Source organism: Saccopteryx leptura, chromosome 3 (assembly GCF_036850995.1).
Source record: "Saccopteryx leptura isolate mSacLep1 chromosome 3, mSacLep1_pri_phased_curated, whole genome shotgun sequence".
Lineage (NCBI taxonomy): Eukaryota > Metazoa > Chordata > Mammalia > Chiroptera > Emballonuridae > Saccopteryx > Saccopteryx leptura.
Genome location: NC_089505.1, coordinates 55,739,085 through 55,764,987, shown reverse-complemented (window position 1 = coordinate 55,764,987; position 25,903 = coordinate 55,739,085). Strand labels below are relative to the sequence as shown.

The window sequence follows — 25,903 nt, the reverse complement described above, 5'->3', positions numbered from 1 at the left end:
GTGCCGCAACAAAGAATTGATGCTTCTCATCTCTCTCCCTTCCTGTCTGTCCCTCTCTCTGTCTCTGTCACAAAAAAAAAAAAAAAAAGAAAGAAAAAAAAAGGAACAGGTAGACACAAAGGCAGGGTCATCAGAGGGGAAGACTCAGTACAGAGATGGGTTGCAGGTGCCAAGGGGGAAGTCTTGGTTAGTGTTGGACAAACAAGTGTGTTATAAGTGTGTTAGGCTTGTTCTTCTTGTACTTTGCTGATTGGTACATGAGCACGGGGCAGCACCCTGTGTAGTCTATGTAAGGCTGTAGGGGCTTGCCCTCAGGGCGGCAGACTGTATATTGTGGATTGCCTGCCGCCATGGGGAGGGGCCGTTGCTTGTTATTGTTTGCTAGAGATGGGGTTTTTTGTCCCCTCCAGCCTGTTTGGCTTATGATTCCTGAGAGGAGAGAGAGAGTGAGAGAGAGATACTTTGCCCTGCCTGCTTGCTCATCTGCCGTTGCCAGACTCTAATAAAAGGAACGGCTCACCATCCTCTGGCTCCACAGTTCCTTTACCGTCTGCCCGAATTCAGTGCAAATCTGCATGGTACGCACCGGCCTTACCGTTAGCAATGTGAAGAGCCCTGGGCAGTTGGCCTGCAGGGGTACAGCTTGCAAATTTCACAGCAAGGCCACTGTCCGTGGGCTGTGTCTCCTGGAGGTGTGCAGTCAGACACCTGATTTGTTCAACAAGGATTCTTTGAAAGACTCTCAAGTCGGAGGTGGGCGGGGTGGGGTGGGGCAAGCCAGCCAGTCAGAGGCGGTCCTCTTTGTGCCTGGGGACTGATATTTACCTCCAGAGAGTGGTTACGGAATTCAAACATGATGGACTTGCTAAGGCCCTGACCACGGGGTCCTCACTAATGCAGTCTGTTACACTTAATTGATAGGGAGTAGAGTGCAGGTGAGCTCAGGGACCTGAAGTGAGGTTTGGAGTAGCCAACTTGCAGGTTTGGGAGGAGCAGAGGGAAGGTGGCGTGATGATGCTCAATGACGGAATCTTCCCACTAGCAAGGAACTGCAGATGGGGGACAGTGACGGAGAGGGTGGCGGAGGAGGAGGCATTCTAAGGTCACCAATTCTATCATTCCTTGGCTATGCCCAGGTGGTAGGCCTCAAGAAGCATGATTAAGCATGTCTTGGTGCCTAGAATTTCTCCCTAGATTGTCAGAACTTAAGTTAATAAATAAATATCCCTGAAGAAGGGGCCAGGAGAAAGACTATCTGTATTTAATACCTTCGAGTGAATTGACTGATGTGTTAGGTCTAACAAGAGCACACCACGATGCTGAGCAAGTGAGAACTCTGCTAAGTAAGACGTGGGAAGAGGCAAGGCTCCCCTGTGGGCAGAGCAGAGCTCTGCCACTCAGCATGAGGGCACTAGGAAAGGCCCCAGGAAAGCAGAAAGAAGCAGGAGTCCGGGTTACAAGTCACACACAGGTGAGCTGGGAATACTTGAGGTCGCCTGTGAGGTTGCTTAGCAAGAAGTCTGCATTCCTTCAGAGCTTCTCTTTGGGGGTGACCTTTCATTGTCCTTGAATCTCACATAGCATCTTTGCTATCCTGACAGTCAGCATGGCAAATTGAGAAAATAAGGCAAAGCTAGAAAGGACTTCATATACTGTGTCATGTAACCTTATTGTGTGGATGAAGAAATTGAGGATCAGAGGGAAGTGACTTGCTTATGGTAACAAAGCAAACCAGCTGCTAAACCAAAATCAGGAGCCCCGGGCCTTGCCCTTGTCTGATGGTGCCCGGCCCTCTGCTTCCTGAACCTGCAGCTCGCCTCTCTTCCCGCACACCCACAGTGCCAAGCGTGACTCCTCCTATGTGGAAGTTAATGATTAAAAACCTAGTTGGCTCTAAAGCATCTAACCATAGTTACTAATTAAGCCACTTTCTGTGAGAAAAAACATTTCAAACAGAAGTGTGTTCTCTTAAGCTAAATCTATAGTCCTTCAAGTTGTAGCAGCATAAACTGCACAATTATAATATTTCAAGTATACTTAAAAATATTTCATAATACATCAACCTCTGTATTTTCTCTTCATTGAATGCCTCATGCTGGGCCTTGATCAAATGGTTTTATAACTTTCGGGGTGGGGAGGAATTTAACTAAAATAACTTCACTTAGTGTTTGAGTGAACAAGGTAATAAAATCTGTTTGCTGTGTTCGCTGTCTCCAGATAGGGCTGTAATTACACCACATGAGGAAGAAAGGTAGCTGAGCCTCACTCGAGATCGTTTATGTAAACTCAGCCTTCTTGTCAACGGTGTTCTCGTATTGCATGCATGCAAACCGCACGGGTCATCTGTGACCCGCACAGGGGCAGGGTCCGATTGCAGGCCTGCGGATGGCTCATGTTCTTTCTGTAACCGATGTCTGTGGCTCAAGACCAAAAACTGACATTCTGAGGTTTAAAAAAGCATTGCCAATGAATTCCTCAAGACAATTATGTATATATTTATATATATACACACATATATATAAAACTTGTAAAAAATAAAGTGATTCTTTACTCTAAGGTATTTACAAATAAATGCATTTGACTTGAAAAAAGTATCTTGTTCAGCTTTTAAAAAACGTTTTGTTTTTTGAAATGTGTTTGAAAAGAAAACTGGTCTTTAAGAAAGAAAAATAGGCAATTCCTACTACAACCAAGTTAACATTTGATAACATTTTAATCTCTTAATTCAAATATTTGGCATTTTTTCCCCCAGCAATTACCCCCAAATAGAAAAACCAAGAAGCGCAAAGTATATTCATACTGTATCCATACATACAGAGACATAATTGCAAGAAGACAAAACATTTTTTCTTGATCATTGAACTACCCTGTGTTATGACAAATTGGTCACTGGTTTTTGATCTGACAGCCCTCCCTTGCTGGCATTGATAATGTTTCTCTTGACACCTGCCGCTTCCAGCTTGCTCCGTCCTCTCTAGAAGGGAAACCACAGGCCACCGCCCTGGCGCCATCCCTGGCTCGGTCCAATCAATAAGGACTTATTTCCTGTCCATTTGCTGAGGTCACAGGAGCGAATCTCATTAATTATTTCTGCTACTGCAGCCTCAAGTGTGCTTCTGGCGTGACAAGAGAAAACTGCTTGACCTTTTTTTCTTCTAATTTTGTTTGTAGCAATTCAAAAAGAGGCAGTATTCAGTTAGTAACATGATAAAAGGACAAAAAAAAATGTGTATGTTTTAAAAGTAATTAGCAAATTTAGATATTTCATTATGGAAGCGCTCCGCATCACCTCATTCCTGAGTTTTCCCAGCTAACGAACTAGAGTGTCTTTTTAATTTGGTGTCAGGAAAATCTGGTCACAGCAAACACAATGTTTTCTAAAGCAGATCTGGCCTCCGAGGGAGGGAAGCTCTCCAGGGCCTCCAGTGCCTTGTTTCCATGGTAACGACACAGGTCAATAGCTGAAGTCACACCTTTGCCAGCTTTGATTGTTTCTCGCAACTGTTAAGAAACAAATGCACAATGAAAGTCAGATTTTAAGGTACCACAATTAAATTTGGGGAGGGGAGGTGGAAACAGAGAAGGGGAAAACCAGTACAGATTCATTGTTTCTGCTACATTCTTTTGAGATAAAGCGGACATTATTCCCCAGTGATCTCCAGGCCCTAACATTTCCTATGGTGCTTGGCTGCTCGAGTCTCCGGAGCACAATAGGCTCTAATCAGCCTAATTACCTCCTTGGACTCCCACCCCCTGCTATCTAGGATGGTGCCCTATTCGGGGGTGCCCGTAATGAAGGTGGACGGCATTTTGAATTCAGCAGCTTGATAATTCTTATGTGAGGAAGGCTTCATTAATATCCTAATGACTAATTCTTTCTACATTGTATGTTGACACAATAGTCCATGTGAAAATTCAAAAGGGATACCACATTGTAAAAAACAAACACTGTTTTTAAAACTAACAGCCTTTATCTGACTTGGAAGAATGAATTTAAAACACTCTTTGTATAGAACAGTGGTAGTCAACCTGGTCCCTACCGCCCACTAGCGGGTGTTCCAGCTTCCATGGTGGGCGGTAGCGGAGCAACCAAAGTATAAATAAAAAGATAGATTTAACTAGAGTAAGTTGTTTTATAAAGATCTATTCTGCCAAACTTAGCAAAAATCTGACATAAAGTACTTGGTAATTATTATTATATGCTTTAACTTGCTATAACTCTGCTTTATAAATTTTATAAAGTAAAGTTACTTCCCTACTTTATAAATCAGTGGTCCCCAATCTTTTTTGGGCCATGGGCCAGTTAAATGTCAGAAAATATTTTCACAGACAGGCCTTTAGGGTGGGATGAATAAATATATGATGTGACCGAGACAAACGTCAAGAGTGAGTCTTAGGTGCACGATTTGGGTCTGCAGATGCCCCATGTCAGCCATATGTGGCTGGCATATTTAACAAATCTCCTCCTTCAATAAAACTCTTCAATATTCAAAAAAAAAAAAAAGTGAGTCTTAGACGGATGTAACAGAGGGAATCTGGTCATTTTTTAAAAATAAAACATCGTTCAGACTTAAATATAAATAAAACAAAAATATGTACGTTATTTATTCTTTCTCTGCAGACCGGTACCAAATGGCCCATGGACCGGTACCGGTCTGCGGCCTGGGGGTTGGGGACCACTGTTATAAATCACCATTACTGTGGAACGGGTGGGCAGTTAGAAAATTTTACTACTAACAAAGATACAAAAGTGGGCGGTAGGTATAAAAAGGTTGACTATCCCTGACAAAGTGAACTCACACCAACAAACGGACTTGATTTCCAATAAACAGTTACACTTCAGGGCTGAAGGAGATTTGTAATGATTTGGTCTGTCTGCCTTCCCCTTGTTCCGATTTCAACCTCTATAACCTCCAATGCCCGCCTAACTCCCTAAGTGAGGACCCCGGAGTCCACTTCGTCTTTCATACCCAGCAGGCAGCATGGCAGTACCAGTATTATTGACCCACGACTGCAATTTCTGGCTCCCAGAGATTGGGTGGGGTCAAGTGACAAGTTCTAGTTCATGGCCATGATGCATGTCACTTCTGGGCTGCTGCATTTAATTGTCCGTGTGAGCCCCTTCAGGGCTTCCCTTCTGCCACATCAACCAGCCACACTGGAGACACTCCTCAGCCTGGACCCCAGAGCAGCCACGATGAGCCACCACAGTGCCTCTCCAGTGTGAACGGGGCATGTAGTGTGGGCAAAAAGCACACCTTAGCTGTTTGAAGCCACAGAGACTGGGAAGGTGTCTGTAGCCACCTTGACTGACACAGCCACTAAGTCCTAGCCATTCTGAGTCCTTTAAAACTCAAATTTATCCTCCCTTCTTTATTCCCATTGCCACTACAATAGTTCAGGCTCTCATCATCTCTCATCTGGGTTATTTTTTGCAATCGCCTCCTAAGAGTCTTCCCACCACCAGTTCTGCGCCCTGGGCACTCTATCTGTTTCCTCCTTTACTCAGGCAGTTGGGGAAACGATTTGCAGCTCTCATCTCCTCTATACCTGTCCTCATTTACGCTGTCAAACTCCCAAAGTCCACTCGGGTGGAATGCACTCAGCTAGGATGACAGCCCTAAGGGGCTAGGTGCCACTCCTCGGCGTGACTGCAGTATATACCACATAGTTGCGGTCCAGAATTATTATACAGGTTGTATTTTAATTCTTCATTCACCCATCTCTTTCTCTATTAGACTTTAAGATACTGCTTAATCCATGAAATGTAAGAGAATAAGTGAAATAACCTGTGTTATTCCTCTAGTTATAAGAGATGACAGAACAGAGGTCTAGAGAAGCTCAGTGGCCCACCCAAGATTACAGAGGGACAGTGGTCAAGCTCAACAGCACTTAATACCATGCTCCACCAGACTCTCGGCACTCCATGGATATTTCCACCCTGCACGTGAACTTGGGGACTCTGGCAACATAGGGTTCCCTAGTCTCTTGCCAATCACTGAATGTGTGAAGACACTAAAATAGTGCTGGGTGTCAGAGGCAGCCAGATGCAAACTCCCATTCCAGCTTTAATTTAACTGCTCTGAGTTCTAAATGGAGATCATATCAGTCCCTAGGAGGGCTGCTGGGAGGACTACAGAGTGCTTGATGGTGCTGAAACACTACAGATGTTCAGAACCACTTAAGTCTTCTTCCTCCTTAAGCCCTTAGCCACTGCCAAGATAGCCACTCCATCTAGCAAGATCAAGTCTATTTTAGTTTGATGTACAAACAACAACCTCAAAAGTAGCTGAACTTGGCCCTGGCTGGTTGGCTTAGTGGTAGAGCTTTAGCCCGGTGTATGAAAGTCCCGAGTTCAATTCCTGGTCCGGGCACACAGGAGAGGCGACTATCTGCTTCTCCAGCACTCTCCCTCCCCTATCTCTCTTTCTCTCTCTCCCCCTTCTTCAGTCATGGCTCATTCAAGCAAGTTGGCCCCGGGCACTGAGGATGGCACCATGGCCTTACCTCAGGTACGAAAATAGCTCAGTTGCTGAGCAGCAGAGGAGTGCCCTCAGATGAACAGAGCATTACCCTATAGGGGGCTTGCCGGGTGGATCCCCATTGAGGCACATGTGGGAGTCTGTCTGTCTGCCTCCCCACCTCTCATTTAATAAAAAAAGAAAAAAAAAGTAGCTGGACTTGAGTCAGACCAGCCTTAAAGATTAAAAAAAAAAAAAAAAAAAAAAGCCACCTGACCTGTGGTGGCGCAGTGGATAAAGTGTCAACCTGGAAATGCTGAGGTTGCCGGTTCAAAACCCTGGGCTTGCCTGGTCAAGGCACATATGGGAGTTGATGCTTCTTGCTCCTCCCCCTTCTCTCTTTCTCTCCCCTCTCTTTCATGAATAAATAAAATCTTTAAAAAAAATTAAATAAAAAAAAAGCCCTATATTTTAATACCCTTAATCTAAATTAGACAGGCCAAAAACATTCTCTATTCTAGACTTCTAGATTGGAACCTGCAGGCATGTGGATATCTGTATGACTGGATTTCAATTTGGAAATATTAATTGGGTACCTATTATGTGTTAAGAGTGCGATGATCCTTCCCTATTTTATAGAGCAGGTACTAATTATAGGTATACTATGAAAAGCAGCAAAACCAAGGTACAAATATAGAACTACAGATAATCAGAAAAATGAGAGATCAACTTTAATTAGGAAGAGATTCAGGAAGGCCTTACAGACTGAGTAATTTGCCCCACCCTTTGTATTGAATTTATTGGAGTGACAGTGGTTAACAACAGAGTAAGTAGGTTTTGAGACATGTCTTGAGAATGTTGATAAGCCAGGGTCGGGGGTTAGCCAGGGACTTATAAGGAAAGAGAACAGATTGAGCAATAACATAAAGATGAGTAGAGTGTAGTGTTCAGGGGATAAAAGCAGACTGGTGTGACACAGCATGCAGAGGCAAGTGTTAGGGGGTCAAGGAGGGCTCTGAAAACCAGGCTATGACATTTAAACTTTATTAAAAATTTTATTATTGTCTGACCAGGCAGTGGTGCAGTGGATAGAGCGTCGGACTGGGATGTGGAGGACCCAGGTTCGAGACCCCGAGGTCGCCAGCTTGAGTGCGGGCTCATCTGGTTTGAGCAAAGGCTTGCTAACTTGGACCCAAGGTCGCTGGCTCGAGCAAGGGGTTCCTCGGTCTGCAGAAGGCTCATGGTCAAGGCACATATGAGAAAGCAATCAATGAACAACTAAGGTATCTCAACGAAAAACTAATGATTGATGCTTCTCATCTCTCTCTGTTCCTGTCAGTCTGTCCCTATCTATCCCTCTCTCTGACTCTCTCTCTGTCTCTGTAAAAAAAAAAAAAAAAATTATTATTATTATTATTATTATATATTTTTAACATACAGAAAAGTCAGCCTAGGAGTTGGTAAACTATGGTCCTGGGGCCAAATCTGGTCTGGTTTTTAATTTTCTTATTTTATTATTTTTAGAGAGAGAGGAACTGAGAAAGAGAGAGAGAGAGAGAGAGAGATTGATATGTGTTCCACTTGTTTATGGATTCACTGGTTGATTCTTGGATGTGCCCTGACTGGGGATCAACCCACAACATCGGCATGTTGGGATGATGCTCTAATCAACTGAGCTACCTGGCCAGGGCTGGCCCTGTTTTTATCAAGTTTTATAGGGATGTAACTATGCCCATTTATTTAAGTATTGTCTGGCCACTTCTGCGTCACAGTAGCAGAGCTGCAACACTGCGTAGCTGCCACAGAGACTGTGTGGCCTGCAAATCCTGAAATATTTACACTTTGGCTTTTATAGAAAAAGTCTGCTAACTCCTAGACTAGAATAATGAATATATTTTACCTAGATTCAACAATAGTTAGTATTTTGCCATTTTTATTCTGTCTACTTGTGTGTGTGTGTGTGTGTGTGTGTGTGTTTTCTAAACCATTTGGAAATAAGCTGGGGGCAGTGGCATGCTGGTAAATTAGCTCTCCAGGGGAGGAAAAAGCTCTGTTTGTAGCATTTGAAGAATTTTGTGGTATGAAAACTCCCATCATTGATTTTTAAGCTACCAAGGGTTGTGGGATCACAAAATTCTTGAACATTTAGAGATAGGCTTTGAGCTGGTAGGACCTGCCCTGGATGCACCACAGAAGATGCGATGCTTCACCTTGTTTGGACATGCACCAGCTAAAAGAAGAACATCCCGACATAACCGGAATACCATGATCACAACTAGGAAAACTCACAACAATCCTCAAACATTATCAAATATCTAGTCCATGTACACATTTCCCCAGTTTACTCTAAAATGTTTTTTTTTAAGGTTTTATTTTTATTGATTTGAGAGAGAGAGAGAGAGAGAGAGAGAGAGAAGGGGGGAGGGAGTGGGAAGCATCAACTTGTAGTAGTTGCTACTTGTACATGCCTTGACCAGGCAAGTCCAGGGTTTTGAACCAGCAGCTCAGCATTCCAGGTCAATGCTTTACCCACTGCGCCACCACAGGTCCCGTCTAAAATGTCTTTAGCCTTTTTTAGTTCCAACCATAGTCAATCCTGGTTTACACATTGCATTTGTTTGCTATGACACTTGAATCTTTTTTCCGCCTATGACATTCCTGTTTTGAAAGGGCCAGGCTGTGCTGTACAATGTTTTACATTCTGTATTTCTTTGATTGTTCCATTTAGTTTGGTACTCTAATAAACCTTGTTCAGTGAAAGGTAATTCAGATTACGACAAGATAGTGCCCAGAAGAACATCACTGAAATTTCCTCAAATCTCTAAAGAGCTAATTCTCTCACCCAATGACTATTTAATTTCCAGTTAGAAGATAAATTTGCTCTTTCCACAGACGTGGGCTCACAGGGCTTTGCACATCAAGGGAACTGACAGCTTCCATGTGTAAAATGCCCACTTAATGACTCATCAGTAATCTAATCCTTTGTGGAAGGTATTGCTCCTCACAGTCATCTGTAAACACTTCCATCAACTACACAAACCATTGGCTCAAAGAAATGGCCAGTTGGCTCAGTGGTAGAACATTGGCCAGGTGTGTGGATGTCCCGGGTTCAGTTCCCAGTCAGGGCACACATGAGAAGCGCCTGTCTGCTTCTCCACCCCTCCCCCTCTCACTTCTCTCTCTCCCTCTCTCTCTCTCTCTCTCTTTCCCTCCTGCAGCCATGGCTTAATTGGAGGAAATTGGCCCCAGGTGCTGAGGATGGCTTCATGGCCTCTGTCTCAGGCACTAAAAAGAGCTACATTGAGCAATGCCCTAGATGGGCAGAACAGTGCCCCCTAGTGGATCCTGGGTGGATCCTGGTTGGGGCACATGTGGAAGTCTGTCTCTGCCTTCCCTCCTCTCACTGAATAAAAAAACAACAACAAAAAAACAAAAAGAAATCCTTTAGTTATAACTAATAGACTATAAATAAGATTCATTCTTTTCTGTAAATAAGAATAGGCAATGGGTCTATCCTGACAAGACCATTTTGTCCCTTGTATATAAATGTGACAAAAAACACATTAAACCCTGGCCGGTTGGCTCAGTGGTAGAGTGTCGGCCTGGCGTGCGGAAGTCCCGGGTTCGATTCCCGGCCAGGCAACACAGGAGAAGCACCCATCTGTTTCTCCACTCCTCCCCCTCTCCTTCCTCTCTGTCTCTCTCTTCCCCTCCCGCAGCCAAGGTTCCATTGGAGCAAAGTTGGCCCGGGCGCTGGGGATGGCTCCATGGCCTCTGCCTCAGGTGCTAGACTGGCTCTGGTCGCAACAGAGCAATGCCCCGGATGGGCAGAGCATCGCCCCCTGGTGGGTGTGCCGGGTGGATCTCGGTCGGGCACATGTGGGAGTCTGACTGCCTCCCCGTTTCCAGCTTCAGAAAAAATACAAAAAAAACACAAACCCACATTAAGCTGGGGTTCCCAAATGTGGCTGATGGTAAGATTCATCTAGGAAGATTTCGAATGCTTCTTAGGTCATTCCAATGATTAGCCTGATTTGGGAGTACCTCACTAGTTGGGGCATGTATTTTGACTAACTTTATTTTAAAATTAGTTGTGTTGGGTTTATACTGTTTCAGCTACATGTCCAACTAGTTGTCTTTGCAATGATCTAATTCAATTCAACAAGCATGTGTTGGGCACCTATGTGGCCTGGGTAGGTTTTGGGGGCTGGAGACACAGGGAGAAACTCCACCTCCCAGGACCCCCTGTAAGAAGGGCCGTTAGAGGGTTATGAAAACAAAAAGGGTTAAATGGAACACAAAGGGTCTGGACCTATGACGTTGGTTCTAATAGGTGCAGGAGAAAAAACCACAATTTAAAAAAATCCTTCCAGATTTGCCTTCACCACATTTTCACTGGGCAAAGTCCAAATAATGCAGAGACAGAACTTTGCATATTAGGGTGTGGCTAGAAGTGCTGTTGTGCCCGCACTGGCCCTTATGACTTGAAAAACATTTTAGCTGCAGGATAAATAACACACACATACACACACTGAAGGTGAATTTTTAGCCTTGTGTTTTATTTCCCTGATATAGCACTTTAGGGCACTAATATAATTAAATCTCTAATTAATTCAACTGAGTAAACTGTATAATTGTGGCATCACCTGAAATAAATGAAGTCCAAGTCCCCTGCTAAAGGGTCTAATTAAAGGTATTAACACAGACAGAGAGGATGTAAAATACTTAAAGTTAAGTGCACTATTATTTAACATTTGTTAAAAGATGTTACTGAACACCTTTTCAGTGATAAGTGTTGCTTTATGAAACACTTTTGAGAAAATCATTGCATGTCTCTAAAAAACTATTTGGTTCAAAAGCACAAGCCCCTGCTATGGGGTCTAAGTAGCTTTAGGAGTGGAGGCAGAAGTCACTTCTCTCCAGTGAAGCCAGAGGGAGACTTTAAGACCCAGAAGAAACCCTAAGCACAATCTTATCTTCTCACTTCATTTTGCAGAAGAAGCTGGGATGAGAGAGGCTGGGAGACGGGCCAAGACTGCACAGGGAACTTGTGAAATAGTCGGGGTTCCACTTCTGCACGCCCAGCTTCTTCCACTAGACAAGTTTTGTTTTGCCCAACTGGACAGAATGTTTAGAGAAAATTGGGATGCTAAAACTCATCTGAAACACAAAATAGACTTTATTTTGAAGAAAGTGAATAATAGAGAGTAAGGGAGTATAAAACAATATATTAAAGTTTTTATTTTAATGTTTGAAAACTTCTGGATAAGGGTAAAAGAAGACAAATGGAAGCCATGCTGAAATGGGAAGAGACCATAACTTCCTTCTTTTCTTTTCTTTTTTCTTTCTCTCTCTCTCTCTTTCTTTTAAGTGTGCATGTATTTCTCTCTCACTTGAAAGAAAGAGAGAGAGAGAGAGAAAGAGGAAGAGAGATAAGAAACATCAACTCGTAGTTGCATCACTTTAAAGTTAAAGTGATTGTTTCTCATGTATGCCTTGACCCAGGACCTCCAGCAGAGCCAGTGGCCCCTGCTCAAGCCAGGGACCTTGAGCTTCAAGACCTTGAGCTTCAAGTCAGTGAACATGGGATCATATCCTCCCTCCCGCCCTTCCTTCCTTCCTTCCTTCTTCCCTACCTTCTTCCCTTCCACCAGATTCCAATCACCTTTACATCCAATTATGTTGACATAATTATGTTGCACATAAAGGTCCTTCCCAGCTAACTGAAAGGCTAATCTTGTAGAGATGGCGAGATTTAAACGACTAATGTCTTTCAACACAGGACAAAAGAAAAAAAAAAAAGAAGACAAAGGTGCATTTTGGAACACAGACCTATGAACTTATGAACAATTATGGCAAAATTCCAGTAAAGGTTATTAAATAGATGGTTTGTGGGTTCTAAAAAATAGGCAGTGGATTACAGTCCCAGGATAGGTCACAATGAACACTCTCATTTTCCTTTTGATACAACCACTTGGCTGTTGGCTTCAGAAGTAGTAGAAATAGAGTATATTCAGAATTTGGAAACTTAGTTCTTTGTGGATAAAATAGAGAAATGGGGTCTGGATTAGAGTATGGTATTTTATGGGTTGGAATATGTAAATGGTTAGCAGTGGATTTATATTGAGCAGAAAAGCAATCTCTGGTGTTGTGCCATAGGACTCAATACTTGGTTTCTAGCCCTTATCACAGTTCTATGCACTCCTTGAATGAAGATGGAGAAGGGATACATATTAAATTTTAATGTTCAGCTGTCATACAGCCAAGGGAGAGAGCTAACACATGGATAGCATCACAATTTTAATGGTTTGACATGTTGAACAATAGACTGATACTAGCCTGATGAAATGTAATAGGGATAACTGTAAGGTTTCAAAACTTAATGGTAAAAGTGTAAGCCTCAGTTTGACAGTGACTCATTAAAACATGTTGAGAATCTTTGATAACTACATTCCTCACATAATTCAAGACGATAATATAGATTTAAAAAAAGAAAATGCAAACTTTGGCAGCATCAACAGATGTCCATCTCCAAAACACAGGCGGGGATGGTCACGTCACACTCTTTGATAGTCAACTCATGTTCAAAAAACCACATTCAGTCCTGGGCACCACTGCCAAGTGTGAGAAGGCACTGGACATAGACTGGGTCCAGTGTTAGGATAAAGAGGCATTCGGCAACATGTCATCTAAAGAAATGCTTACCCTCGAGGAAAAGGTTAAAGGAAATTATGAAAGCTATCTTCAAATATGTGAAGCAATTAAATGGAAGGAGGAGCAGTCTTGTTCTGTATGATTCAGGGGACAGAACAAAGAGCAAGACAGGTGAAGTTCTGGGAGGCAAATTTCAATTACAAATAAAAAGCAGCTTTCAAATGACTAGAGTTATCTAACAACAGAATCATTATTTTTGACAAGTTGTGAGCTCCCTATTGATTGAAGTCCTTAGTGCCTAGATGACTGTGTTAGAGAAAGTATGAATGAAACCAGTGGTGGGATTCAAATAATTTAACAACCAGTTCTCTGCCCTAATGACCATTTTAAGTATAAAAAAAGATACACCGAAAGGTAGTTTATAATTTCATGCAGTTAATACTAAAATAAGAAAAATAAAAGAGGTACACAAAACTAGATTATTTTACAAGAGTTTTAAAATATTAATGAAAAAGTATTAAATAAAACCTGACAAAAAACAACAAAACTGTTATTTAAGATATCTCCAATGACAAATTGTCACCCCTGGTTGTTTGGCACTTTTTCTCTTTATATGTTTGTTTACTGAAGTAACAAATGCAAAGGAATTAAAATGTATTATTTCATCAAAGGCATAAGTTTTATGAAATGAATAAATAAATATTACAAGCATAGTTCCATCAAATTTTTCACCTATGGATGGAATGAATATTACTGCAGGTACTTAGAATACACTGTTGCGCAGATGAACGTTAAAAAAGAGTAAGGAATATAAATTTGTGATTTCCACATTGGGCGGCTGCCCAGGCGCCCACCTTAGAGAGAACTCTCATTACAAGTGCCATTTTAACAACCAGTTTGCTGAACTCAACAAAAAATTGGGTATCATTTCTGTCTAACTGGTGCGAACTGGCTGAGTCCCACCACTGAATGAATCTCTTAGCAGATGTGGGAGGTGGAACAATGCTGCCTCCCAAGTCCCATCCCTCTCCAGAATTCTAGCTGATGGTGTGTCAACTGAAAGGTCTTGTCAGCTTTTGAATGGCAAGATGGTACAAAAGGAAAAGCTACAATTAAAACCTTTCTATTATCTGACAAAATGTGAAATGTATTGCGAACAACATAAAATGAATTCCTTCTTAGAGTAACTTATTATTTGCATGACTCTAATAGGGTAAAATTTTACTGATCTTAACTAAGTATCTTACTTGGGCAAAGATAAGAGAAAGAAATAAGAGAATTTTTCCTTCTTTTCTCAATTACATGAATTCACATGCAAAACACACAATAAGAATGACATTAAATTGAAGCTTCAACAACAAACAGTGCTGGCCCTGGATGGTTGGCTCAGCAGTAGAGCATCAGCCCAGCGTATGAAGTCCTGAGTTCAATTCCCGGCCAGGGCACACAGGAGAAGCGACCATCTGCTTCTCCACCCTTCCCCCTCTCCTTTCTCTCTGTCTCTCTCTTCCCCTCCTGCAGCCAAGGCTCCATTGGAGCAAAGTTGGCTTGGGCACTGAGGATGGCTCCATGGCCTCCACCTCAGGTGCTAGAATGGCTCTGGTTGCAACAGAGTGACGCCCCAGATGGGCAGAGCATCGCCCTCTAGTGGGCATGCTAGATGGATCCGGGTTGGGTGCATGCAGGAGTCTGTCTGTCTGCCTCCCCGCTTCTCACTTCAGAAAAATACAAAACAAACAAACAAACAAAAAACAACCAGCGCTTCATGTTTTCCAAAGAAAATTTAACTTTTTTTTATTATTATTAAGTGAGAGGAGGGGAGGCAGAGAGACAGACTCCTGCATGTGCCCTGACTGTGATCCACCCCGCAAGCACCCTATAGGGCAGGGGTCCCCAAACTACGCCCCGCGGGCCACATGTGGCCCCCTGAGGCCATTTATCCAGCCCCCACCGCACTTCCGGAAGGGACACCTCTTTCATTGGTGGTCAGTGAGAGGAGCATAGTTTCCATTGAAATACTGGTCAGTTTGTTGATTTAAATTTACTTGTTCTTTATTTTAAATATTGTATTTGTTCCCGTTTTGTTTTTTTACACTAAAATAAGATATGTGCAATGTGCATAGGGATTTGTTCATAGTTTTTTTTATAGTCCGGCCCTCCAATGGTCTGAGGGACAGTGAACTGGCCCCCTGTGTAAAAAGTTTGGGGACCCCTGCTATAGGGTGATGCTCTGCCCATGTAGGGCTGTTGCTCAATTGCTTGGTAACTGAGCTAGTTTTAGCACCTGAGGCAGAGGCTCCTCAGAGCCATCCTCAGCGCCCAGGCCCAACTTACTGGAACCAATTGAGCCATGGCTACAAGAAGGGGGGGGGGAGAGAGAGAGAGAGAGAGAGAGAGAGAGAAGGCAGAGGGGTGGAGAAGCAGATGGTCCCATCTGTATGCCCTAACTGGGAATTGAACCTGGGACATCCACATGCTGGGCCAACGCTCTACCACTGACTTAATGGGCCAGAGCTATTTTTTTTTTTAAATCACAGCTTTTGAAGCCATTTCAAAAGAAAAAAGAAAAAAAAAATCACAGCTTTATCCACATTCTGATTTAAAGCTAATTTTTAATTTTGGTATCACATTCCAAAGAGAAACTTTTTTTTTTAAGTGAGAGAAAGAGACAGGAAGGGAGAGAGGTAAGAAGCATCAACTCATAGTTGTGGCACCTTAGTTGTTCACAGATTGCTTTCTCATATGTGCCTTGACTGAGGGGCTCCAGCTGAGCCAGTGACCATAGGCTTCAAGTCAGTGCAGTGACCTTTGGGCTCAAGCCAGCAACCATAGGATCCTGTGTATGATCCAGGCTCAGTCCGGCAACCCCGCGCACAAGCTGGTGAGCCCATGCTCAAGCTGGTGAGCCCATGCTCAAGCTGGATGAGCCCATGCTCAAGCTGGTGAGCCCATGCTCAAGCTGGTGAGCCCATGCTCAAGCTGGATGAGCCCATGCTCAAGCTGGCGAGCCCATGCTCAAGCTGGATGAGCCCATGCTCAAGCTGGATGAGCCCATGCTCAAGCTGGTGAGCCCATGCTCAAGCTGGGGACCTTGGGGTTTTGAACCTGGTTTCTCAGCATCCCATGTCGATGCCGTATCCACTGTGCCACCATCTGGTCAGGTTCCAAAGAGGAACTTAATTCTATACATTGAAATTCAAAAATCAAAATTGGGACCACAAAGTCTTTTAGTAAACTCTAATAGAAATTCAAAAGGAACACATATCATAGGTTGTAGAGTCACCTTGTCTGGGGCTGTTTTAGGAGGGAGTCAATAAATACTAAACTCTGTAATCTCATGACAAATACTATGCTGGTTATTTAATTAACAAGAACACTGGGGGATGAGAGCACTACATCATGTAGGAATCAAACAAACCTGGGGGTTATTTGAGGAATACATAAACTATGTAAGAGTGAATTTGGGTTTCTTTTTCTTTTTTTTTTTGTATTTTTCTGAAGCTGGAAACGGGGAGAGACAGTCAGCAAGACTCCCGCATGCGCCAGACTGGGATCCACCCGGCTCGCCCACCAGGGGCGCCGCTCTGCCCATCAGGGGGCGATGCTCTGCCCCTCCGGGGCGTCGCTCTGCCGCGACCAGAGCCACTCTAGCGCCTGGGGCAGAGGCCAAGGAGCCATCCCCAGCGCCCAGGCCATCTTTTGCTCCAATGGAGCCTTGACTGCGGGAGGGGAAGAGAGACAGAGAGGAAGGAGGGGGGGTGTGGAGAAGCAAATGGGCGCTTCTCCTATGTGCCCTGGCCGGGAATCGAACCCGGGTTCCCCGCACGCCAGGCCGACGCTCTACCGCTGAGCCAACCGGCCAGAGCCTGAATTTGGGTTTCTATTGTTTTACTTTGGTCTGTATCTTACTTACACATTCCTTAAATCTTTCTCATGTCTCAATTTTCATCTGCTTTAGTATTTGGATATTGATACTTGTAGATCACTTCCCTCAAAATTACTTCCACTGCCACTACCATCCACATGACCTTAGACTCCTAACATCCTACCACGGATCCTGATACAAATAAACTTAAGCCACATTTATGATTTCCATCACTGGAAAGCACCCCAGACAACAGAAAAACTACATTTAGTGAGAGTAATAATAATTAAATAATACATGTATACTTCAGCCATGTCCTCCAGGTTCAGACTTGAGGAAAAATGCAGGAATCAACATATGAGGTGAGGATGGTACTCTGTGCCATGTAATCGTAGTCACATTTGCAGGATCAACACCTCTTCCAGACATAGGAGATCTCTATGCTACAGTGGTATAGAATGTATATTTGTAGCCTGACCAGGCGGTGGCGCAGTGGATAGAGCATCAGACTGGGATGCGGAAGGACCCAGGTTCAAGACCCCGAGGTCGCCAGCTTGAGCACGGGCTCATCTGGCTTGACCAAAAAACGCACCAGCTTGGACCCAAGGTCGCTGGCTCCAGCAAGGAGTTACTTGGTCTACTGAAGGCCCCCGGTCAAGGCACATATGAGAAAGCAATCAATGAACAACTAAGGTGTCGCAACAAAAAACTGATGATTGATGCTTCTCATCTCTCTCCGTTCCTGTCTGTCTGTCTGTCCCTATCTATCCTTCTCTCTGACTCTCTCTCTGTCCCTGTAAAAAAAAAAAAAAGAAAAAGAATGTATATTTGTAAACATAGATCCTTGCCTTCCTCAAAAGAATGATGATCAGAACTTGTTTTAAATGGTTATATATAAAAAACTCTCTTGAAAGAGTGAAGAATGCTTACCAGTTTTTTTAAATATTATAATAATTATTACACTGGTTCAGCAAACATAGGTCCTAAGAGTCTTTCACTAGACAATCACTTGTTTCTGAGACCAGAATTTTAGTTTATAGAGTCATACATAACGTTTTCTGGATGTTTGTAAGGCCAGAGCTTGCAAATTCGCTCCAGCTTCTTTTTTAGTGTGTCTCAAGCATCTCGAGAAGCAGTATAGGGTAACACACTACAGGCAGTAGACACGGCAGAATTATGACTCTGTGAGACAGGACCTGTGTGAACACCATTTAGTAATTTGCTCTCTTCTCCATAAAATGGAGAACTTCAGGGATAGAATTTGACAGAAACATCTGATTCAGACGTGTGTCTTGAACAGAGTGCACACTGAAAAACATGCTTCTTGATCGCACGCCTCATGGAGAGATCACAGCACATGCAAAGCCTACAACCCTTCTTAACTGGTGCCCACAAATCCTATCAGAATGTATTGCAGATAAAGGTTAGCATCATCTCCTGAGATCTAGAACAGGCAGACCTGCCACAGGGGGCACCCTTGCGCTATGCAGGAATGAATCTTCAGCAATTCACCTTCGGCTTTATTATGATCTGGTGAACAGGCAAGATCTTTCATCAAGCCAGGAAGTCAAGGACTTGGGGAAGAGGGCCAGAATTCACTCACCTATAAGTGGGGAGGCTAAACAGAGCTTGCAGACACTGGTTAGGAAACATGGCTTCGGATGTACCAACTAAACAAATTACAGGTTTCTGATAGATCAAATGTATCAAAATCACAAAATCTTAATGCTGTACAAAATCAGGCTGTAGGATTAGTTTTTGAGTTTAAAAATATCAATCAAGGTAATGATAAAGACTTCTAACTTACTAAAACCACATTCAGTATCTACATGGAGGTGTCTCTCTCAAAATATAGAATTTTGAAATACTCATGTTTTGTCTATTGTATTTTTTATGACAAGGAAACAGACAGCAGTCCCTTCAGCTTCACTTAGGACTGTTTCAGGGGACTAACCGGGCTCCGCTGTGGGAATGGAAGGCTCTGTCCTACAGCAAAGCACAGAGGCTCTCCCTGTGCACAGGTGGCTGCTGATACCACCGACGGGGAGCAATGATCGAGTCCAGCTGTCCCACAGTGCAGAGCATTCACCCACAGAACCAGCCTGGAGGACATTTTTAGTTAGCTTTCTAGACTAGGATTCAAAAGGTTACTCCAATTGAATCTTTATTTCAACCCAGGGAGTGCAAGGCATTGAGGATGTAACAATTTGATTAAAAATACACTTGGGGGGAAATAATAGAAGCAAAGGTAGAGTCAAATATGCCTTATGAATTAAAAGTACAAAATATAGGTATAAACATTTGCCATACCTTGGGTCGTTCATTCATTCATTCAATAGTAACTCAATAAATACTTATTGGGCACCTAGTATGTGCCAGGCACTGTGTTAGGCCCTCAGGGTATACATAATGGTGAGCCAAACCAGACAGGATCCCAGGCTTACAACCAAGCACTGGTCATCAACAATCTAAGTTTGCCTTACCTGCCTGGTGTTAGTTATTATCGAAATATGTAATCTCTAGGGGCCAGTAATTAAAAATTAATTTAATTTTGAATTTGATTTAAGAATAGGAAAGATTGCCCCACTAAACATTATTGTTATAAACTATGTAATTCCACATTTTATATATAAAATTAGAAACCAAAGATCAATAGAGATCATATATTCCTATATGATCTGAAAAAACAAAAAAAGACAACTGCTTAGAGCATTGAATTAAAACAGTATCAACAGTATTGGGCTGACTACTGAGAGAGTGGCATGTTTTGTGATGTCATACAGAGACTTATTATTGATATTATTTAATAATTTTATTCATGATGCACAAGGGAATAGAGATTATGATCATTAAATCTGTTGATGCCATTGAGGTGTGTGGGATTGCTAACACCTCAGAGAACGAGGATCTATTGATAATTTTAAAATAACATTAAGAAATCAGCCTGGCCAGGCGGTGGCACAGTGGACAGAGCGTTGAACTGGGACACAGAGGACCCAGGTTTGAAACTCTGAGGTCACTGACTTGAGTGTGGGATCATAGACATGACCCCACGGTCACTGGCTTGAGCCCAAAGGTCGCTGGCTTGAACAAGGGGTCACTCGCTTCTGCTGTATCCCTCCCCCCATCAAGGCACATATGAGAAAGCAATCAGTGAACAACTAAGGTGCTGCCACGAAGAATGGAAGAATGGGTACTTTTAATCTTTCTTCCTTCTTTGCAACTGTTTTGCAAAATGACTTGAGGGCTCATAATAAGGCACACACACTGGTTAAAGACATTAATGATTGCATGTGCGATTAGAATTTATTTACTTACTTACTTATTTATTTTTTTGTATTTTTCTGAAGTGAGAAGCGGGGAGGCAGAGAGACAGACTCCTGCATGCGCCCGACCGGGATCCAGCTGGCATGCTCACTAGGGGGCGATGCCTTCCCCATCTGGGGCGTTGCTCCTTTGCAACCAGAGCCATTCTAGTGCCTGAGGCAGAGGCCATGGAGCTGTCCTCAGTGCCCGGGCCAACTTGCTCCAGTGGATCCTCGGTTACAGGAGGGGAAGAGAGAGATAGAGAGAAAGGAGAGGTGGAAGGGTGGAGAAGCAGATGGGCGCTCTCCTATGTGCCCTAGCCAGGAATCGAACCCAGGGCATCCACATGCTGGGCTGATGCTCTATCACTGAGCCAACAGGCCAGGGTTAGACTTTATTTTTGATTACAAGTTTCACATGGTACAAAAGCTTTTAAGCTTTGTTATGGACAGAAATAGATCAATGATTATTTTTCCATCATTAATAATTATATATTGAAGGAGATTTGGAATCAGAGCAGTAGTTGCAAAAATTGACTTTAGTAAATTAACTGTTTTGAAAAATAGATTAAGCAAAGTCCCTTCATTATTGCTATAAGGAAAAACACTTGTCTGAAATGTGATTGTAAAAGAAAAAGACCTGGTTTTATCTGATTTTTTAAAAACAAGAAGCCTGACCAGGTGGTCGTACAGTGCATAGAGCAGGGGTCTCAAACTCGGGCCCGCAGGCCGCATGCGGCCCGCCCACCAATTTTGTGCGGCCCGCAGACTAATCAAACTTCGTGGACTAGTCTGCGGGCCACACAAAATTGGTGGGCGGGCCGCGAGTTTGAGACCCCTGGCATAGAGTGTCAGCCTGGGACACTGAGGACCCTGGTTCAAAACCCCAAGGTCGTTGGCTTGGCTGGAGCCCCCCCATCAAGACACATATGAGAAAGCAATCAATGAACAACAACTAAGGAGCCACAACAAAGAATTTATGCCTTTCATCTCTCTCCTTTCCTGTCTTCTGTCCTTGTCTGTCTGTCTGTCTGTCTCTCAATCTTGCTCACTTAAAAAAAAAAAGGAGTGGAGGATTTCAAACTTTCAGAGGGCAGCTGTGGCAGGTTCTCCAGCACTGGTCACCATGCTGTGGTCAGTCATCTGATCAATGCCTGCGAGGCCTGCCTGGTGCTCCAGGCCACCAACTTCCCCCGCTGGCCTCCAGGACCGCAGCTGCTTCTTGAGGCCTAGCGCAGAACTACAGTGTACGAAATTTTCACTTTCCACCTGTGCATTTCTGCCCATTGCCAAAGAAGCAAGCAATTCTGTAGGAGCCCAGAATTAAATTCTGATTAAATCACTAAATACATGTGTTTCTTTTCTTTTCCTTCTTTCCTTTTTTTTTTAAATTTTATTTTATTTATTCATTTTTAGAGAGGAGAGAGAGAGGGAGAGAGAGAGACAGGAGAGACAGACAGAGAGAGAAGGGGGGAGGAGCTGGAAGCATCAACTCCCATATGTGCCTTGACCAGGCAAGCCCAGGGTTTCGAACCGGCGACCTTAGCATTCCAGGTCGACGCTTTATCCACTAGGCCACCACAGGTCAGGCTCCTTTTTTTTTTTTTTTTAAAGATTTTATTTGTTGATATTACAGAGAGAGGAGAAGGATGTGGGTGGGCAGAGTAAGAAGTATCAACTCATACGTACTTCACTTTAGTTGTTCATTGCTTGCTTGTTGCTTGTTTTATGTGCCTTGACTGAGCAAGCCCGGGGTGTTTTGTTTTGTTTTTTTTATGTGCCTTGACCGCGGGCCTTCAGCAGACTGAGTAACCCCTTGCTTGAGCCAGCGACGTTGGGCTCAAGCTGGTAAGCTTTTGCTCAAACCAGATGAGCCCTCGTTCAAGCTGGAGACCTCGGGGTCTCGAACCTGGGTCTTCAGCATCCCAGTCCGATGCTCTATCCACTGCGCCACCGCCTGGTCAGGTGCAAGCCCAGGGTTTTGAAGGAGTGCCCTCAGAATTCCAGGTAGATGCTCTGTCCACTGCGCCACCTCAGGCCAGGCACGGTGGTACACATTTTTCAATTCTCAGTAGCTCAGGTCATAATCTGAAAAAATTCCTGTTCAAATTAGAGTGCATTTTGAAAACAGAATCTTTGGCTCTGGCTAGGTAGCTCAGTTCGTTACAGCATTGTCCCCATATGCCACAGTTGTTGGTTCAATTCTCAAGAATATACAAGAAACACATACAAGAAACAAGCAATGAATGCATAAACAAGTGGAGCAACAAATCCATGTTTCTTTCTCTCTCCTTCCCTTTCTAAGAACAATCAATAAAATATTTAAAAAAGTTTTTATTTGTTCACTTTAGAGAGGTAAGGAGAGAGAGAGAGAGAGAGAGAGAAGGGGGGAGGAGCAGGAAGCACCAACTCCTATATGTGTCTTGACGAGGCAAGCCCAGGGTTTCGAACCAGCGACCTCAGCATTCCAGGTTGATGCTTTATCCATTGCGCCACCACAGGTCAGGCTCAATAAATAAATATATAAAACCCAGAAATCCCCAAAATTACAATGTATTTATTTTAAACATGCTTAAATAGTGTTACCTTAATGCTCTTATTTACATTTTTATGTGTTGTCTTCCAGTGTTAATCAAACATAAAACATTTTACATAGTTGCACCCATATTATAATAGTATTTACATTTGGGTATTTTTTCTTTAAATTCTACAGTATTATAAACATCTCACCTAATTGGACCACAAGTACTTTATAGAAAAGCAGGGGGAGGGAATGTCAATGCTTGTACACAGTCTCCATGATTATCACTAAACAAATCCTAAATGTTAAGACAACTTCAAGAGGTTTCAGCAAACGAGAGATTTTGGGCACACACTGATGTTGTATTGGATATTTTACCACAGGAGCTAAGTCAACTCCCAGGGTAGCAGAAGCAGCATCTGCCTAAAAAAGGGGTACAGGGAAGAGGAAACAAAGCAACATCTGGTCTCTAAATGTGCCAACATGAAAAATTCTCAGAGCCAGTTAGCTAGGGGTTTGGGATAGAGCAAGCAGGCAAAAACTGTCTGCCAAAAAAAAAAAAAAAGCCTGGCTTTGTCAGGAAAAAAAGGACAATAATATTTACAGAAAATTTTCTATATTCAAGGTTCAAAAAAAAAGAATTTTGGACTCAATATGCAGCAAATGTTTGACGCTATCTTTATATAAGAAAAGAAAAACCAGCTAAAAGGACAGCGTTGGAAAGGCGGACCAGGACATGACAGGAGAGACTCCTTTTTCTTCTTAAAGGGAAGTGATGATATGTGATCATGCAAATGCAAGTGTCTGTGGACAGCCTGGTTGGATGTCTGGAAGAGAATTTTAATGTGTACCGTATGCAAATGCGCTTTATAACAAAACAAAATGTGCAAGGCCTTCTGAGGGCGGGGAGGGAAGAGGGGCAGCCGCTCTGGACACTGTCTGAGAGGTGGCAGGGGCGGCGCGGGTACTGAGCCCCGAGACCGTGCAGCTCCTGGACCCTGAACAAATTCCAGGCCAGAGGACAGGTCAAAAACCTAGTCCTTAAAAAAAAAAAATCTCTTTTACATTTGACTGAGAACTGGATGCCTAATGAGTTAAAACCTGCAAGATCTTTCTTTACAAGAGCTAATCTTGAGCAATTCTCTGTGCATAGAGGGAACTCAGAGTAAGAAGACAATAGAAAGAACACTTGCTTTTTTGTACTGAGTCATGGAGAAAAATGATATGAACTGCACAATAAAGACTGGAGATAAAGAAAGTGTCTATAAATTTAGTCTTGTGTCAAAATTAGCGTGAATGTCAAAGCCCGTTTAAAGCTCAGCCCTAGGCACCTGAAAGCAGAAAGAACGGCAGGAGGCCACCTCCCAGTGCTGGCAGGGTTTGGTTCTGATCAAGTGATCTGTATACGTATCTGTATATCTGAAGCAATTATTAAAAAGAAATTGGGGAAAAGTCCGCATCTCTGTGATGGAGATATTTAAGCAACCATTTTGAATGTGCTAAAAAATTAAAATTGTAAAAGCCGAACCATAGGTGCCATGTTTTGCCTGAAGTGGTAAAAATACCATCTGCCTCAGTCTCTTAGCAGCATGCTTATTTCACGTAGCAGTAGGCTAAACTGCAGGCATACGCTCCGCTCCAGCTGGGGAAAATACACAGAAGCTTGTAGATGTTTTTCTCAGCAACAGTAGTCAACATATTCGTTGTCTTTCAGACATATACATTACTAGTTACCATAGCAAACCGAATGTGAATGTGGTCCGAGAAGCTTCTCCCACCAGTCGCAACACACGGCCACACATTCCTACAATTCAGTGGGTGGCACTCTTCCCTCCAGCACTGAAGTGGATCGGTTTGCTTAACCTTGGGGCCAGGAGCCCAGAGAACCTGGAATAATTGGAGAGATACACACCCAGGGCTGCAGGCCACGCACTGTAATTAAGATCCCCATAGCATTGTGCATACGAACAAAACTGTTAGCACTAGCTTCTTGGTCACATTCACTTCTGGTAATTACATTCTGTTGAATAAACCTTCTCCTGTAGTTTTAACCAGCTAAGTAGGATGTTTCTCGTTTTTACATTTTAGAAGCGATTGGGTAGAATCGCCTTGCAGTTAAACAGCTTCCTTCTTTGCCCAGCACCCAGATGGACGAGTTTCAGTTGGAGCGGAGTACAGTACTCCTGTGCTTGTGTGGACCACCTTACAGAGAGGCAGAGGAGATGTAATGCTAATTGTTGTCGAGTGCTTTGATATCTTAAGATGAAAGGCCCTGCAGCCATAAAAGCATTTTTATCCAGGTCCTAGTGCAACAAGAACTCAATTAAAAAGTAATTCAGGCCCTGGCCAGTTGGCTCAGTGGTAGAGCGTCGGCCTGGCATGCAGGAGTCCCAGGTTCGATTCCTGGCCAGGGCACACAGGAGAAGCGCCCATCTGCTTCTCCACCCCTCCCCCTCTCCTTCCTCTCTGTCTCTCTCTTCCCCTCCCGCAGCTAAGGTTCCATTGGAGCAAAGTTGGCCCGGGCACTGAGGATGGCTCTGTGGCCTCTGCCTCAGGTGCTAGAATGGCTCTGGTTGTGACAGAGCGACACCCCAGATGGGTAGAGCATCACCTCATGGTGGGCGTGCCGGGTGGATCCCGGTCAGGCGCATGCGGTAGTCTGTCTGACTGTCTCCCTGTTTCCAACTTCAGAAAAATACAAAAAAAAAAAAAAGTAATTCAATTTCTTATCTGGGTGCAGACCACTCTTTTGCTACATGTGACAGACATCCCAGAGATCCAGCTGAGGCTGATTTTAAGTGATTGCCTCTTCTGCCCTATCCCTGGCTACTTCACCATTCTGAGCCTGAGAAAATGTGAGACATGCTGTGTAATGCCACAGCGCACACAGCCAAAACAGTTCCTATAGTTCTTGGAATCTAATTTATCAGATAAAATTTGGCTTTTGAGTAAATACTCACAACTTGGCAATAAAGAAATTTCCAGGAACAAATAAATTTCATGATGGTCTCCAGAAATGGATAGAGTTTCCAATGTAGTTTTATAGATAAACCCACCAGGGAAGTCTTTAGCCATGAAGCACGACGCCCACATTAGT

General features: G+C 43.4%; 1 protein-coding gene across 2 annotated transcripts in view; it reads right to left on the bottom strand.

The window, feature by feature from the left end:
- Positions 1–2,694: 2,694 nt before the first annotated feature.
- Positions 2,695–25,903, bottom strand: part of PDSS2 (decaprenyl diphosphate synthase subunit 2) — a 296,876-nt gene continuing 273,667 nt past the window's right edge. For both annotated transcript variants that reach the window (XM_066373544.1, XM_066373545.1), the window contains one exon: positions 2,695–3,501. In XM_066373544.1, the coding sequence (XP_066229641.1) occupies positions 3,343–3,501 (159 nt within the window). In that variant the 3' untranslated portion in view covers positions 2,695–3,342. The remainder of the gene's footprint in view (positions 3,502–25,903) is intronic.